General features: G+C 40.5%; 3 protein-coding genes across 3 annotated transcripts; 2 read left to right on the top strand and 1 right to left on the bottom strand.

Annotated features, from left to right (window-relative positions):
• Nucleotides 1-350: 350 nt before the first annotated feature.
• Nucleotides 351-2,433, top strand: LOC143551834 (uncharacterized; the record flags this gene model as incomplete). The annotated part of the gene is made up of 1 exon (XM_077042179.1): nt 351-2,433. A coding segment is annotated over one exon (2,031 nt), but the record flags the coding sequence as incomplete, so codon positions are not given.
• Nucleotides 2,434-4,121: 1,688 nt separating this feature from the next.
• On the top strand, nt 4,122-5,162 carry LOC143551861 (uncharacterized). Its single transcript, XM_077042205.1, has 6 exons — nt 4,122-4,233; nt 4,336-4,372; nt 4,455-4,528; nt 4,612-4,705; nt 4,773-4,855; nt 4,928-5,162. Exons 1-6 carry the CDS (start codon nt 4,162-4,164, stop codon nt 5,096-5,098), a joined length of 531 nt encoding a protein of 176 aa, XP_076898320.1. The 5' UTR covers nt 4,122-4,161; the 3' UTR covers nt 5,099-5,162.
• Nucleotides 5,082-7,379, bottom strand: LOC143551860 (uncharacterized). Its single transcript, XM_077042204.1, has 2 exons — nt 6,239-7,379; nt 5,082-5,608 (listed from the first exon to the last, which is right to left on the bottom strand). The coding sequence occupies exons 1-2, from the start codon at nt 7,285-7,287 to the stop codon at nt 5,560-5,562; spliced, it is 1,098 nt and encodes a 365-aa protein (XP_076898319.1). The 5' UTR covers nt 7,288-7,379; the 3' UTR covers nt 5,082-5,559.
• Nucleotides 7,380-15,343: the final 7,964 nt, after the last annotated feature.

The following is a 15,343-nucleotide window of genomic DNA, read 5'->3' on the forward strand; positions in this document are numbered from 1 at the left end:
CCTAAAATCGCCCGGGGGGGGAGGGGGGGGGGTGCTTGCCCCTCATCGCCTGGATTCGCCGCCCACTACGGGTGGCCTTATATATGGTAGTAGTATCAGTTTATATATATATTATATTAACTTCTTTTATGGTCCTGTGCCACGCGCCCTTTGTGCCTTGACCGTCTTATAAGATTGTTATCTGCTCTATGCTAGTTTAATTATGTTGATTATTGAATATTGAGTATACGGATGTAATCAGGATGCTGAGTTTTGATGAAGTTATAATGTATAATTTTTTAGTGGACTTTAATCCGCTGTTCCTACTGTTTTTGCAGGCAAACAGGTGTCATAGCCCCTTTAATACATGAAAAACGAGCCAGATAGAGACGGAAGGTGACTCCGTGCCTTTGGAGACGAGAAAGAATTCCAAGAAGAGCAAGAAAAATAAGACCAGTAATTTTCAAGATATTGACAATGGAGACAGTTCCCTAAACGCAGCTGGTGGTTTTTCACAGGATGATAAGTTAAAGTCTGTCTTAATATCAGATGAAGCTGAGAAGGGTAACACAAATGATGGTAATTTAGCAAAAAAGATTAAGAAAAAGAGGAAACACAAGATCACGGAAAACGAAGCTAAGTTAAAAGTCAAATCTCAGGAAGTCAAGTTTTCGAGTAATGCAGAAACTTTTGTAGGCAGTCGCCTAAACGAAGCTGGTGAATTGGCAACAGATAATAAGTTAAAATCAGTCTTAAATGGAGATGGTGTTGAGAAGGGTCAGGGAGATGATGGTAGTTTAACAAAGGTCAATGAAACTGAATCTAAATTAAAAATCGAATCGAAGAAAGTCAGCTTACCGAGTGAAGCAGAAACTTTTGAAGGCAGTTGCATAAACGCTGCTGGTGATTCTTCAAAAGATAATAAGTTAAAATCATTTTTAAATTCAGATGGAGTTGAGAAGGGTAACACAAATGATGGTAACTTATCAAAGATTAAGAAAAAGAGGAAGCGCAAGATAACGGAAAACGAATCTAAATTAAAAGGCAAATCTGAGCAAGTCAAGTTTTCGAGTCTTGTAGAAACTTCTGTAGACAATCGCCTAAACGAAGATGGTGAATTGGCAAAGGATAATAAGTTAAAATCAGTCTTAAATGAAGATGACGTTGACAAGGGTCAGGGAGATGATTTTAGTTTAGCAAAGGTCAATGAAATTGAATTTAAATTAAAAGTCAAATCGAAGAAAGTCAGCTTACCGAGTCAAGCAGAAACTTTTGAAGGCAGTTGCATAAATGCTGCTGGTGATTCTTCAAAGGATAATAAGTTAAAATCAGTCTTAAATGAAGATAAAGACGAAACCGAGAAGGTCAAAGAGAATGATGATAATTTAGCAAAGACGACCAAGAGGAAACGAAAGCATGAGGCCGCTGAAAACGAGCCAAATTCAAAAGTCAAAGCCAAAAAAGTCAGCTTTTCGAGCCACGTAGAATTTTTCCCATCATCCGACACTGAAAACAAGAAGCTGAAAACCGAAGAAGACAAATTAGTGCAAGGCAAAAGGTTCACTCCAGAAGAAGACGCAATAGTAAAAGATGCTGTTTTAAGTTTTATAAAATCACGTAATTTAGGAGAAGAAGGTTTAAGCATGGTTTTGAACTGTAGAGCTTACCCTGAGTTAAGAAGCTGTTGGAAAACTATCGGGACTTGCATACCATATCGCCCATATCTCACCATCTACTACCGGGCCCACTCTCTATTCGAACGAGGCGAAAGACGCAAGTGGACCAAGGAAGAAACCGAGTTTTTAATTGAATCTTATGAAAAACATGGTAAGAGCTGGAAAATGGTGGCGGAAGGACTTGGTAAAAACCGAGTGCATGTGAAGGATAAATGGCGAAGAATAAAACTTCGAAACAAAAAGGAAGGAAAATGGAGTCAAGACGAGTACCAAACTTTATACGATCTGGTCGACTTAGATTTACAAACGAAAGCGGTTTCACAAGAGAAAAAGTCAAAGCATGGGATGTTGAGAGATAATATATCTTGGGGTGAGATTAGTGAGAAACTTTCAACCCGAACCGATGACAATTGTTGTGTGAAGTGGTACAAACAGTTGACATCTTCACTTGTTCAAGAAGGTAAATGGTCTAATGCTGATGATTATAGGCTAATTAAAGCTCTTTATGATTTGGATGCTGCTTGCATTGAAGATGTAGATTGGGACTGTGTTCTTGAGCATAGGTCCGGTGATATTTGTAGAAAACGATGGGATCAAATGGTTAAGCACATTGGTCATCACGGGAGTAAGCCGTTTATTGACCAAGTGGAGATTTTGTCGCAACGGTATTGCCCGGAGTTAGCAGAAACAAGAGAGGTTTGGGACAGTGTACCTTTGACAGAATGATGTTTGTCTGATGGTATTCTTTTAGTTTCCATTGTTTTGCATTTTTGTTTTGTTGGTATCCTTGGATTTTGTGACGTGTGTATTTTTGCATCCTTTGGTTTCATCTTTTACAAACTAATTAAGTAAATGGAAGGTGTTGAAGGTCAAAATGGTTTTGGTTAAAGTTGCATTATTATGCATTTAGTTTATGAGAATTGTTAGAACTTAAGATCACTCAAAAATATTTTAAAAGTTTGAAGATTTTAATTTTGCCATATACACCACTCACAAATACCATCAACTATCTAAGCATGAGGCGACATTAATGGTTAAAGTTGGCTGATTATTATGATTGTGAAATCCTCTACGTGCTAATGTGATAGCCGATGCGCTCACTAGGAATATCATACATACGCGGATTGAAACCTTGTAGATGTTATAAACGATATCTCTACTTATCTAGCGAGATAATACAATAACTATCAAACGGATAATGATTTTAAATGAACTAATTAACGATCTTTCAAATCACTATCTTTGTGTTTATGTGACATGCTCTCAGTCCAATGTCTTCACTTTTACTAGTTAAAACAATCAACCTTTTCGCTAGAAATGTCTTTTTTATAATCATCTTTTTATAAACAAAATAATATTTATTACCACTAGATTAAAGTAAGTTAAGTAACATATTTACCAAATTCTTTTTTGTAAAGATATCACTAAAAGATGGGTGTTTGGAATTACAGATTTTTTTTAAATAAATATTTGAATATTGAAAACCTATGTTTATAAAATCACAAAGGTGACTATTTGACACTAAAAACAAAGTAGAGGTGCACAAACCGGTTTAAAACTCAAAACCGGTTCAGTTTGGTCAACAAAAGTCAAAACCGGTTTATGATCGGTTTTGGTTCGGGTTGAAACCCTTACCATGTTATGATCGGTTTCGGTTCGGTTAACCGGTTTGAAACCGGTTTTGGTGGAGAAAACTGCAAACCGGTTTCAAACCAGTTCGGTTTCGGTTCGATTTTCGGGTCGGTCCGGTTAACCGGTTTGTTTGCCCACCTCTAAAACAAAGTTCATTAGAGCAAATGCGTAAAATAATCTAACTTTAATAAAAAAACAAATTTGATATGCGTAGTTGTATGGTTGTAAAAATCTTGACTAAATACTGATTAATCACTAGTCCCTACCCCCATCGCCCGACTACATTAATTTGTAACATATTTGAGGTTAACCATTCATTACCGTTTAAAAAATCTGTCAATCTTATGCAGAATATATGCTTACTCATTTACAAACAAAGCACAGGGACTAATCTTGCAATTTACTCATACTAGAATTATATAAAAAAGATTATAAGACCACCAGTCACCACCGCAGTTAACCTCTCCGGCGATTATCCAGCCGGCGAGCTTAAGATTCCACCGTTTCCGGCGACGCCTCAACCACCGCCTTTGCATATCACCTTACAGATTATATTATCCGAATTGGAGAGCGATTTCAGCAGGTTCATATTTTGCTGCAATTCGTCCGATTTCAGATTTCAATTTGTTTAATAAATTATTAAATATTAATTCATGGAACCCTAGGTCATGAGTTTGTTTCTGTATTTAATTCAATTTTATTAATTGATCCACAAACCTTAGGTTAGCTTAGCATTCTATGCAAAAAAATCCTTTTTTGTTTTAATTATATTGCTATTTACTGTATAATATTAGAAAAATAAAGAAAATTTTTATCAGTTTTTCTAAGACTTTATGTTTTACAAATGTGACAGATTGATTACATATGTGATGATATGTTCACTAATAATAAAAGACAAGAAGAACGAACCGGTAAATATGGCACTCCTAGGGTACAATATCTTCAGGTGTGATTCATAAATCTATAAATTTCATTTCATTTTTCATCATAAGTTATAGATCTTTTTTTTTTAATTATTATTGTATTGGTAATGTTTATATGTTTGTAGGAACTCGTGAGCCAGTTCCAAAACGCGTCCACTGAAGGTATGTTGCAGACTGTGTCGAGTTGTCGAGTGATTGTCTTTTGTAACAACATTTTCTTACTTCATGGTTTTTGTAATCACAGAGTCGAAGGAGAAAATCGTTGCTAATTTAGCAAACTTCGCATATGATCCTTACAACTATACGTTTCTTCGCCAGGTTAATTATCTTTCTTTTATTTCTTTCATAGTTTGTAAATTCAATATTTACTTTATTTAACAACCGTATTCAACCATTTACAGCTTAATGTTTTAGAGCTTTTCCTTGACTGCATAACCGAACCCAATGAGAAACTTATAGAGTTTGGTGCCGGAGGGATCTGCAATTCGTGCGTTGGTATGTGAAAAATGTAAAACTATATTACAATAATATCTAATATTTCTAACATTTTTTACGGCTACAGATCCTGCAAATGCTGCGGTAATAATTAAATGTGACGGGATACCTCTTCTTATACAGTGTTTATCAAGTCCTGTTAAAAATACGGTAATAGCAATATCCGTTTTTGTATATTTTATCATCTATATTATTATTTTTAAAGATTGTGGTGTTTGGTAGGTGAATTATGCTCTTGGGGCTTTATATTATCTGTGTAATGTGTCTACTAAGGAAGCAATTTTGAGACCAGAAGTGGTGGATATTATTAAAAGGTATGCAGCTGCAGGCGCAGTTAGTGTTAGTTTCAGCAATCTTGCTCAAGCTTTTATAGATAAACATGTTACAGGATGAAACCATTGACTGTTACGTTGACTTTATTTTTGTCGGTCAATATATGTTATTGTGTTTGTTTTGAGGGCTTTTTTTTACTGTTTCATACCAAAGTTGAGTTTTTGTCACATTTTATATATTGACGGTTTTCAGTAACATTGATGGTGCAGTAAACTTAAGTGATGGTGAAAACAGGCCGGTTCGGCTTGAGTTGACTCTTCAAAACAAATGTAAAAACAAATTCTATAGAGTTGAATAATAAAATTGTCAAAAAAAATAAAATGATAATTCCAAATTTGCGTTTCGTTTGGTTCGATAATAGGTTTTTTAACGGCCGAAACAAATATTATTTTCAGAAATTACTTTCTGTTGACATAGATACATAGTCTACAACTCTTATTTTCCAACACACAAAATTGCAACCTTGATATTACAAACATATTATCACAAATTGATTACTAAAAAAACAAATCAATCTTGTTTCAGGCTAACCATTCCCCATTCATTCCTTCAATTTCACCAATGTCCATGCTGCATACATTAAAAAAAAATAAAAATTTACCACATAATAATATTATAAAACTATGATAACAAATATTGTTAAATCATATAAAAGTATATAACCATAACACACTAAGACACCTCCGTCGCATACCTAATTTATTCGCGTACTACCAAAGTTATTTATTTCTCGCGTCTTTATTAAATGATACACGAATCATATTCAAATATTTGTCGTTAGTTTTCACGTATCCTAAAATAGACGTTTTCCGTCTTTTATACTAAATGATACGCGAATTAAATTCGAGTTGATGTTTATTTACACTTGTAGAACTCATGATACAAGATAGTAAAAGTAAGTAATGTGTATTAAATCTTATATGTATGAAATTATGGTTGTGAAGCAGACATCATGGTGGGGTCTCATTGCCATTGCTTTAAATTCACATACTGCAAATATTCAGAAGCAAGCAGAGTGCTGCACCCCCTTATTACTAGCCCAACAGAATGGACATTAACATCAATGGCTAAACAAGATCTATAATAAATAAACAAATGTATAATATAAAAAAAATTAATTTCAAATTTTTGTTAGTCCTAGGAACAGAAAACATCTCAAGATACTTAAAAGATCCAGTTTAATAAAGAACAGAATCTTACCAAGAATGAAATTCATTAATCCGATTAACCTCGTTTTCGCCTTCTTGTTCGGTTTCAATCGTTTTCAAAAACGTGAACCATTGTGCATACGTTAACATGTTCATGGTGTCGTTCCACTCCATCTGGTGCTGCTCACCTAACGATTTAATCTCTTCCATCCCCTCATCATCTAAGGCGCAGTGAAGCCCTTCAGATGATGAGGTGATGGAGGAAGTGGCGGCAGCCACCGCTTCCTCTGTTATACCTTCATCATCCATGGAATGTGGTACACCTATGGATGATGAGGTGACGGAGGAAGTGGTGGGTGTCTGTGTCACCACTTTCTCTGCAACCGTCACTTCCTCTGCGCCCGCTACTATAGCAGTCGAAGAGGAAGTGGATGGTGACGAAGATGAAGATGATGACGTGGAATAATAATTGGATTGCGGGTTATGATAAAGATTGGTATCCAATGCTTTAAAATCTTGTAGATTGAGATTCAAACCCAAGGTTTGGTTAGGAAGTGCGAAATTGATGGTTTGTGTAGGTAAAGGGGGAGGGTTATTATTATTATTGGGTACATTCCAATAATAAGACGGTACAGCAGCCGCAGTGTTAAACACTGCAGCTGCTGAAGCTTCTGGTGAACAGTGTTCACCAGAAGCTTGTCGTTGTTTACTAGCTCTATGAAACCGAAGAGCGGTGACAATCTCTCTTCTGGCTTCCGCCATATTAAGAAGCCTTTCTTGATAAGGTTTAGTGGTGTGTTGTCTTCTTCTAACTTGTTTTTTATACGGCTGTTGCGGTGGCGGTGGTGGTGGTGAAGATTCTTGGTGAATAATATCTTCATTGGAAGATATGGAATCTGGTAATTTGGGATATTCTTCATTATCTTTGGATTTGACAGAAGTGGTTAAGTGTTTGACAAGGCTGCGTATGTAAGCACCAGAAAGACGAGGTTGTTCTTGTTGTTTAACCTTATGGTGTTCCATTGATACACCTAGTATGCTAACTTGTGCTTGCTTTGATGATGATAATAATGATGATGATGGTGATGATGGTTTTCCCATTAAGGTTGAAGAAAGTTGGTTTCCTTTTGTGTAAGCAAAAAATGGCAGAGGTTGCAGGTCTCATGAATGTTATAAATACTTGCTCATCAATTTGTTTTATTTATTTATTTTTTATTTTTTTTGTTATTTAATAAAAAATCCAGTTTTTTGTTTTTTTTTAAATAAATATATGATGACTAGTTAGACTAGATGTGCACAAACTGGTTTAAAACTCAAAATTGGTTTGGGTTGAAACTGATTCGGTTTGGTTAACAAACGTCAAAACCGGTTTATGATCGGTTTCGGTTGGGGTTGAAACCGGTTTTTTACCTGGTTATGATCGGTTTCGGTTTGGTTTTTGCCGGTTTTGGTTTGGTTAAACTGTTTTTATGTAGAAAATTTCAAACCGATTCGGTTTCGGTACGATTTTCGGTCGGTTCGGTTAACCGATTTGTTTGCCCACCTCTAAGTTAGAATGTCCGCAAAAAGGTTTTTGCTTTCTTTAATCATGATGTATTGGATTTATGCAAGTTGTCGTTTGTTATATAACGGAAAGTAAAGGTGTTTCAAGCGATATGTCTTACTATGATTTGGTGTGTTTGAAGGGCTCGTAACGCGGCGATGTTGAATTAAAATCGGCTCATTTAAATAGTGTGATTGGTGAGATCAAAGCTTTGGGGTTCTTATGGGTTCACAAAAGGTCTAAGAACCCAGGCTTGACTAGGGATAAGTGGTGCTTGTTTGACTTGTGATATGGGTGGCTATTGGGTTGGTTTTGTTTTTGTTGGGTGGCTTATTGTATGATATGGCGTGACTCGCATCATGCTTGGCTCGGTTGTTGTTTTTTTTTATTAATTTGACTTTTGTTGCCTGTTATAAAAAATAAAAATTTAGATTGTCCGCAACACTACATTTTTCCATTTTTTTTTTCACATACAACCTACTTTTTACTATAAAATTGCATTTCTTTGTGAGAGAAGAAAAATTAACCTACGGAAGCCGCACCTATCTATGATGGAGCTCCAAGGGTAGCCCACTCTCAACGTTATGAGTTGTCATAGGATAAAAATAAGATCAAAAATAACCGATGAAGACTGTGTTAGGTCCAATTATAGTGTCAACTTTTTTTATATAATATATTATATAAATAACAGGCTTTATAATTATTTCTATTTTCATAAATAAAACTATAAATAATATCTTTTAGGACTTTTCCTAATTTGGAAAACTACTAGGTTGTGACATTTTTGACTTGATGGAAATAGTTTATGCCCTTTCACTTCAAGTGTAATTACATGTCGTACCATAACGAATAGATAGATAATGTGTGTATTATTTTGTTTTTGTGTACAACCAATTAATATTTTGTAAGGAAAGAAGATCATGACATATCCTATCTATCCGGCCACTAGATAAATACGGCGCCAACAAATAAATAGGTATATGACTATATCTTCTTATGTCACAAAACAATAGTAACGATAGGAATCTTAATATAAACATTTTCTTTTTTTTTTTATTATTCAATTATATATCTAGTACACCTTTGTTAATTTAAGGGTATCTTGATCCGTCACAAAATATTTAAATTTATAAATATTCGAGTTGTAATAATAATTGTTAATTCAATTATATATAAATAGTGATATACGGAGTAATAAATAAATTGGTATTATAATGTTGTGACAGTGTAGAAATAGAAAATTGTTTGTAAAAGATGATAGACTGGAAAGAAAATCAGTGTTTTTTCGAAAACTAATGTGCTTTTTTACGTGAGAGTTGATTGAGCGTGCTTTCTTTTTAAGAGTAAATTCAACTTTAAACAATACTATTTACCATCAATCTTTTTGTAACTACAAGTTAGTGTTACACTCACTCGCGCCACTTGAAGAATCCTGTGACGAGCTCCCCTTGATGAATCCATTTGGATAATTGTTGACTGTAGATTTAAAGGGTAAATAAAAATGATGTGAGAAATGTAAAATTTGATTTGACATTTATTGGCTTTTATTATTTTGAAAAATAATATAATAACCCAAAAGAGTCGTTGGCCAAATGAGATCATCGGTGCTCCAATGTCCCCATCCTTCAACTGTCTTGGTAACGCACAAGTGAGGCAAGGTTCCCTCTGGTAGCTGCAATTATCATTGCGACGTCCTTCATCTAGCTTTCATCCTTCTACCACTCCTCTTCCTCGAAAAATTGCTGGAATAATCTAGTCGTGTCAGCTGCAATTATTAAAAGAAACCATGTCAATATAGTGGATTAGCTAGGTCCATTTCATTGTAAGTTACATTGATACCCAAACCTAATTTTGATCACTTGATTCTTGTCTTATGTTTTCTTATGTTGTGTGCAATTAACTTATAACATTAGTGTAATTTCAAATCAATCAAATCTATGAATTTTATTTTCATAATCAAATAAAACATGTAACGCAAACACAACAATAATCGTCGATATAATACTGGGTTTCCCTGTCAAATAAAGGTTAATTGGTTTTTAATGATTTAACCATTGTTATCACAAGCTCATAGTAGATTTAAAACTCCATTAATTTGTATATTAAACATTGAGAATAGTATTAACACTTTCATCTAACTTTTCATAATGTTTTGACAAAATAACACTCATCTATATCAAAATTCAATATTCTTAACACATAAGAAATGTGACACCTCATGCTATATACCTATAGGATCATCAAAAGTTGCCATACTAAAAGAATCAAAAATAATAAAAAGCGGTTTTCTAAAACTAGTAAAAGACACGTCATATAACCGGCACAACAGTTTCTGTGTGTTGTGATGATGCCAATTATTGGAAAACAATTTTTTATTCCAAGACTGAAGAAACACTAACCTGATCCCGGGCAGGTTACTGGTAACCTGGGGGTTAGATAGATGTTTCCCACGAGGTGTTAGACCCTGAGAAGATGATTCTTCTGATAACCTGCAAAACAGACACCGTGAGCTTGTCACTGAGAAGGGGGGGGTTCCTCCTTGTGACCACCCTCCGGCGTGAGAATCAGACTAGATTGCTCTTTAAATATAAATGTATATTAAGAGATTACTAGAGCAGATATCAGGTATAATATGATGATATAAGATGATAATATGATCCCTTGAGATGGTCATACCATTTGTGGTATTTATAGCCGAAAGTAGGTTTCCAAGGAGGTATGGCCGGCTGCAACAGTGTTCCTGTTCCACCAACAGTAGCCTACGCACGTGCCCTGCTGGTAGTTGGTGGGTAGGCAGCGGCTGATAATGACCAGGCCTGCTGTATACCATTCCTTTTCCACCAACTGCCGGCTACGCACGTGGTATGACAGGAGTTGGTGAGTAGGCAGCGGCTAATAGTGACACAGTACAGGAGCATGCTGCTCACCATACTGTTGTCAATAAGCTGTCGTATCTTTAGTCAGATCTTTTTCCCATACCTCGTCAGGTACAGTACAGAAGATCTTCCCGTATCGTACGGACTGGCTTATTTGGGCGGGAGTATTCCCCCTCCCGCCCTTGTGCGGGATTGTTCCCGGCTTCGCTCATTCCTTCAGGTGACACTGAGTGATTGAGAGCTAAGTGCCTTGTGCGTGTAGCCTTGCTGCGCGGGTGGCCTTCCCTGATGGCTTGTATCCGAGGCTGCGGGGACAGGCGGAGTCCTTCACCATCGGGAGGCATTTCCTGCGGGACCAGCTTGCGTACTGCGCGTAAGGACGTCACGTCTCTGAGCATGGTTGGTCCTGCGGATCCAGTTGGTTTCTGCGCAGACGTCCCTCTTCAAGGTGAGTCTTGCGGGTCCAACTGGGCTCTGCTGGGACCTACCTCTTCAAGTCCCCCCAGTCCAATGTTCTTCTCATGAGTGTTTAATAAATTGAGGTGAACTTTTGGACTTAAGCAGAGGGTTTTGAAAAGGGTTTTTTAAGGTTTTCCATGGGGATTCCTCCCGCGGAAGTCCTTGTCACTTGCAGAAATGCCCGAGTTTCCTGCTTGGTCTTTGGGTATGATGCGGGTAGGCTGTAACCTCCTCGCAAGTCAGGAGCGTTGAGTCCCACTTGTGTGGATTCTCCATGAGGTTTTGGTAGTTTTGAACATAGTGATCAATTATGTTAAGACCACCAATTCCATCCTGGAGCTTCGAACAACGTAGTTCTCGACGTTCCCGCTATGCGGGGATGTTATTTCCGTTTCCGCAAGCATTGCCCAGAAGATCCTTCTTGGTTTCAATTCCCAGCGGAGCGCTAGGTATGTGAAGGGTTTTGCCTTAACACTGTACCTGCGCTCGTCTTACGGTTACTTTACTTCCAAGGTATTCCTGGCGTCAATTCCCTGCGGGTGCTAGGTATGTGAAGGGTTTTGCCTTAACACTGTACCCGCACCCGTCTTATAGTTACTTGGTTGCCGAGGTACTTGGCTTCAATTCCCTGCGGGTGCTAGGTATGTGAAGGGTTTTGCCTTAACACTGTACCCGCATCCGTCTTACGGTTACTTGTTCGCCAAGGTTTTCTTGGCTTCAATTCCCTGCGGGTGCTAGGTATGTGAAGGGTTTTGCCTTAACACTGTACCCGCATCCGTCTTACGGTTACTTGTTCGCCAAGGTTTTCTTGGCTTCAATTCCCTGCGGGTGCTAGGTATGTGAAGGGTTTTGCCTTAACACTGTACCCGCATCCGTCTTACGGTTACTTGTTCGCCAAGGTTTTCTTGGCTTCAATTCCCTACGGGTGCTAGGTATGTGAAGGGTTTTGCCTTAACACTGTACCCGCAGCCGTCTTACGGTTACTTGTTTGCCAAGGTAAGGGGTATTTTCCCGCCTACTTTTTGATCTTTTTGAATTTTGAATTTTGAAATTCGAAGAGTTGGTGGAAAGATAAGAACAGTCCAAAACTCTGAAACGTCGTGCGACGGTTTCTTCTGACTGTGTCAGATCGTGCAGGAAGTTATGGTGACGTGACAGTACATGGTCATTCCAGACGCTTTTTCAGGCGCGTGGGCGCGATTTTTCGGGCGCGTGGCCGCGAAATTAATGGTACGTGTCCTGTCAACAGCTGTTGCCAGCTTGCTCGGTGCCACATGTCACGGTTTCATTGCACCTTCAATTTCTCTCTCCTTCGCATTAAATTCACCGCATTAATTGCGATCACTATATAAAGGGGAAGAGGGTCCTTTATAATTCACATCTTCACTTCTTCTCTTTCATCTCTAAGGCGATTTCTGGTGAATACTCTCTTATTCAGTTGAGCATTCCTCCGAAATCGTTTCTTCTTCCTCTGCAATATGTCTTCACATGATGCTGAAGCTGTAGTCGATGATAAGAGTACTGCTGGCGAGTGCCAGTGTGCTCTGCCCGGCGATCAGTACAGGTATGTTGTTAGGAAGTTCATGCTCGATCCTCTCGAGCCTGAGTTTCCTGAACCCCATCAGACCGTGTACGATGCCCCCAGTGGCAAGATCGGGGTATATGCTGCATTCTTTGTTTATGGGAACCTTAGGTTCCCATTGACAAAGTTTGTGTACCGTGTCCTGGAGAGGCACGGTGTGCACCTGACCAAGGTGCATCCGATGGCGATTGCCAAGATTCGGCACTTCGAGTGGGTGTGCCGGATTCTGGGTATTGAGCCCTATGTGGACCGCCTGATGACCTTCTATACTTGGAGGTGCATCCAGGGGTGGTACACCCTGACAACCCGGATCAAGGGTTTGAAGATTTGCGCGACCGAGCGCAGTCTCCGATCGTGGAAGCGGGAGTTCTTCTACATTTCTGCCCGCGCCGTCCCCATTGCCATGAAGTTTAAAAATGGCCAAGCAATTCTGAGCCACCACGCCACCAACTACCAGGAGGCGGAATGGTTCGCGAAGATATCCCGGGTCCAATCTCCGGTTTACCGGTTTGCGGAGTCCGGGATGGTGATGCTGGGGATGAGCCGGGTATGGAAGGAGGCGTCTCAGGTTCCCATCCTTCTCGAATACGGTTTGAACTCTACTCCTTATGGTATGTCTTGTTTTTCTTGCTGATACGAGTTTGTCTTCTAACTGTTTCTTTTTTTTCAGAGGGGAACGATTTGGAGTCGCTCCTGTACCCGCGGGAAGCTGATGGTCCCGCGCGGATGGGTACTCGTGCTCTAGACGAGAACGAGCTACCCATCCTGGAACAAACGGCGGATCGGTTTGTGGAGGTCTATCCGCTGGGCCACGAGATCCTGAGCCACCGGCGGCCAGGTAAGGCGTTATTCTATCCTCCACCCCTCAATGCTGTACCCGCTGCTGGAATTCCTGACATCCTGTCTTCTTCTGAGGAATCCGCAGATGGTCCTCCGTTGGTGCGGAAGAAGAGGGCTGCCGGCGGGAAAGGGAAGGAGAAGGTGGCCTCCACAGCTGATCCGGTGCTTCTATCTGACACCGAGTCAGATAGTGAAGAGGTGGCGGGGAACCCCGGTGGTGAGAAGACCACTGGTCCGGAGGCTACGACTGTTACCTCCGGAGAACCAATGACGACGACGGTGACCGGCATCAAGAGACCGGCTCCATCGGGTTCGTCCCCGCCCGTCCGTACGTTCAAGCTCAAGAAAACCCGTAAGTACAAACATCCTTATCTTTGTAGATTTATCACTTTATAAATTTATTGAAACACTTATCTTCTTGTGCAGGCGTGGATGTTGACGCATTCCAGGGTGGAGCGCAGAGGAGTACCCCTCCGCCGATGACGGTAGGCTCGGTCAGCCTACCTGAGGCGATGACCCAGGCGCCTGCGCCTGCTTCCGCTGGATCAGTTGCTCACTCCCTTGAGCCGACTGTTCCAGTTGAGATGACGTCACCGCCGGTGGTAAGTGCGATTTTCACAGCATCTTTCACCGAGCCGGCGGTTACGATTGCTACGGATTCTGCGGCGGCGACCACGGCGGCCGCTACTATGCCTCCGCCACCGGCAACGACAGCCGGCCCATCAGGTACGCGGATTGCTTCTCGCAAATCTTTGTCACCTTCCCATCTGCCCGACCTTTTGGATGGATTTCCTTTAGGTTCAGGCGATGGGTTCGGTGGCTATCGGCCTGTAATCGACCCTACAGGTGCGTAGGGTTCTTTTGGCCTTCATATTTTTCTTCATCTTTTCCTAACTGCTTTGTTTCTTTTGCAGTGTCGGATTCCAATGAAGTGTATGTTCCGCGATGGAACATCCGCCGAGGAACAACCCTTCGTACCCCTGTGGAGTGCGTGGAATGGGCTCGCCACGCTGCTCCCCATGGTGCGTTGGGGGAAGCCATGGCTAGCTACCAGGAGGGTAGGCTAACCAATGAGCTTCAGGTTCTCCAGGCTCGGATGCAGCCGCGCGTCGAGCTGCTTTGTCGTGAAAACGACAAGTTGAAAGCAGCTCGCGCCAAGGAAGTATCTCAAGCGCGGGCTCTTCGGGAGGAGAACCAAAAGTTGGCCGCAGCTGCTGCGGAGAAGGAGAAGGCCTTCAAGGCCCTCGAGGTTGAGGTTCAAGCGCGACTCGAGGCCCGCTCCAAGGCTGCCCAAGCTGTTAACGAACAGCTTCGGCTGGCTAAGGAGACTGCGAGGAACGCAACCGAGAGGGCCACCAAGGCTGAAGCCGTTGCTGAGCCTTTACGCATGGAGAACGAGGAGCTCAAGGCCAAATTAGAGGCTCTCCAACGTGCTCATGATGCCTTGGCGATGGAAGATGCCAAGAAGCTCCAGGAGATCTTGGACCAGAGGGGCGTGCTTGACCATACCGAGCGGAAGCTTAAGGGTGTCGAAGAGGCTGCCGCAAAGGAAGTGCTACTTGCCAACCTTAACAAAAGCGAAGCCGAACGCGCCTGCACCCAAGCTCAAGCCGCCCTTCAAGAAGCTCTGGTTGCCAAGGAATGGCTTCTTCGAGAAGCGTTGTCTCAGGTATGTTTAGCTTTACGTCTTCACGCTTTCCTTTGTACATAGAAAGGGTGTTTGACACTTGTATTTTCTTTGTAGGTTGTGCATCGGGTCTTCTCAGAGACTACTTACGATGATGCCATGAGCGCAGCCCTCAACGCTTCTCATGAGGATGGGGAAAAGGCCGGCTTCCTGCTTGGTCTAGGGTTCGT

Source organism: Bidens hawaiensis, unplaced genomic scaffold (assembly GCF_021521415.1).
Source record: "Bidens hawaiensis isolate Kalapana, Puna unplaced genomic scaffold, B.hawaiensis_p1.1 tig00016672_1, whole genome shotgun sequence".
Taxonomy (NCBI): domain Eukaryota; kingdom Viridiplantae; phylum Streptophyta; class Magnoliopsida; order Asterales; family Asteraceae; genus Bidens; species Bidens hawaiensis.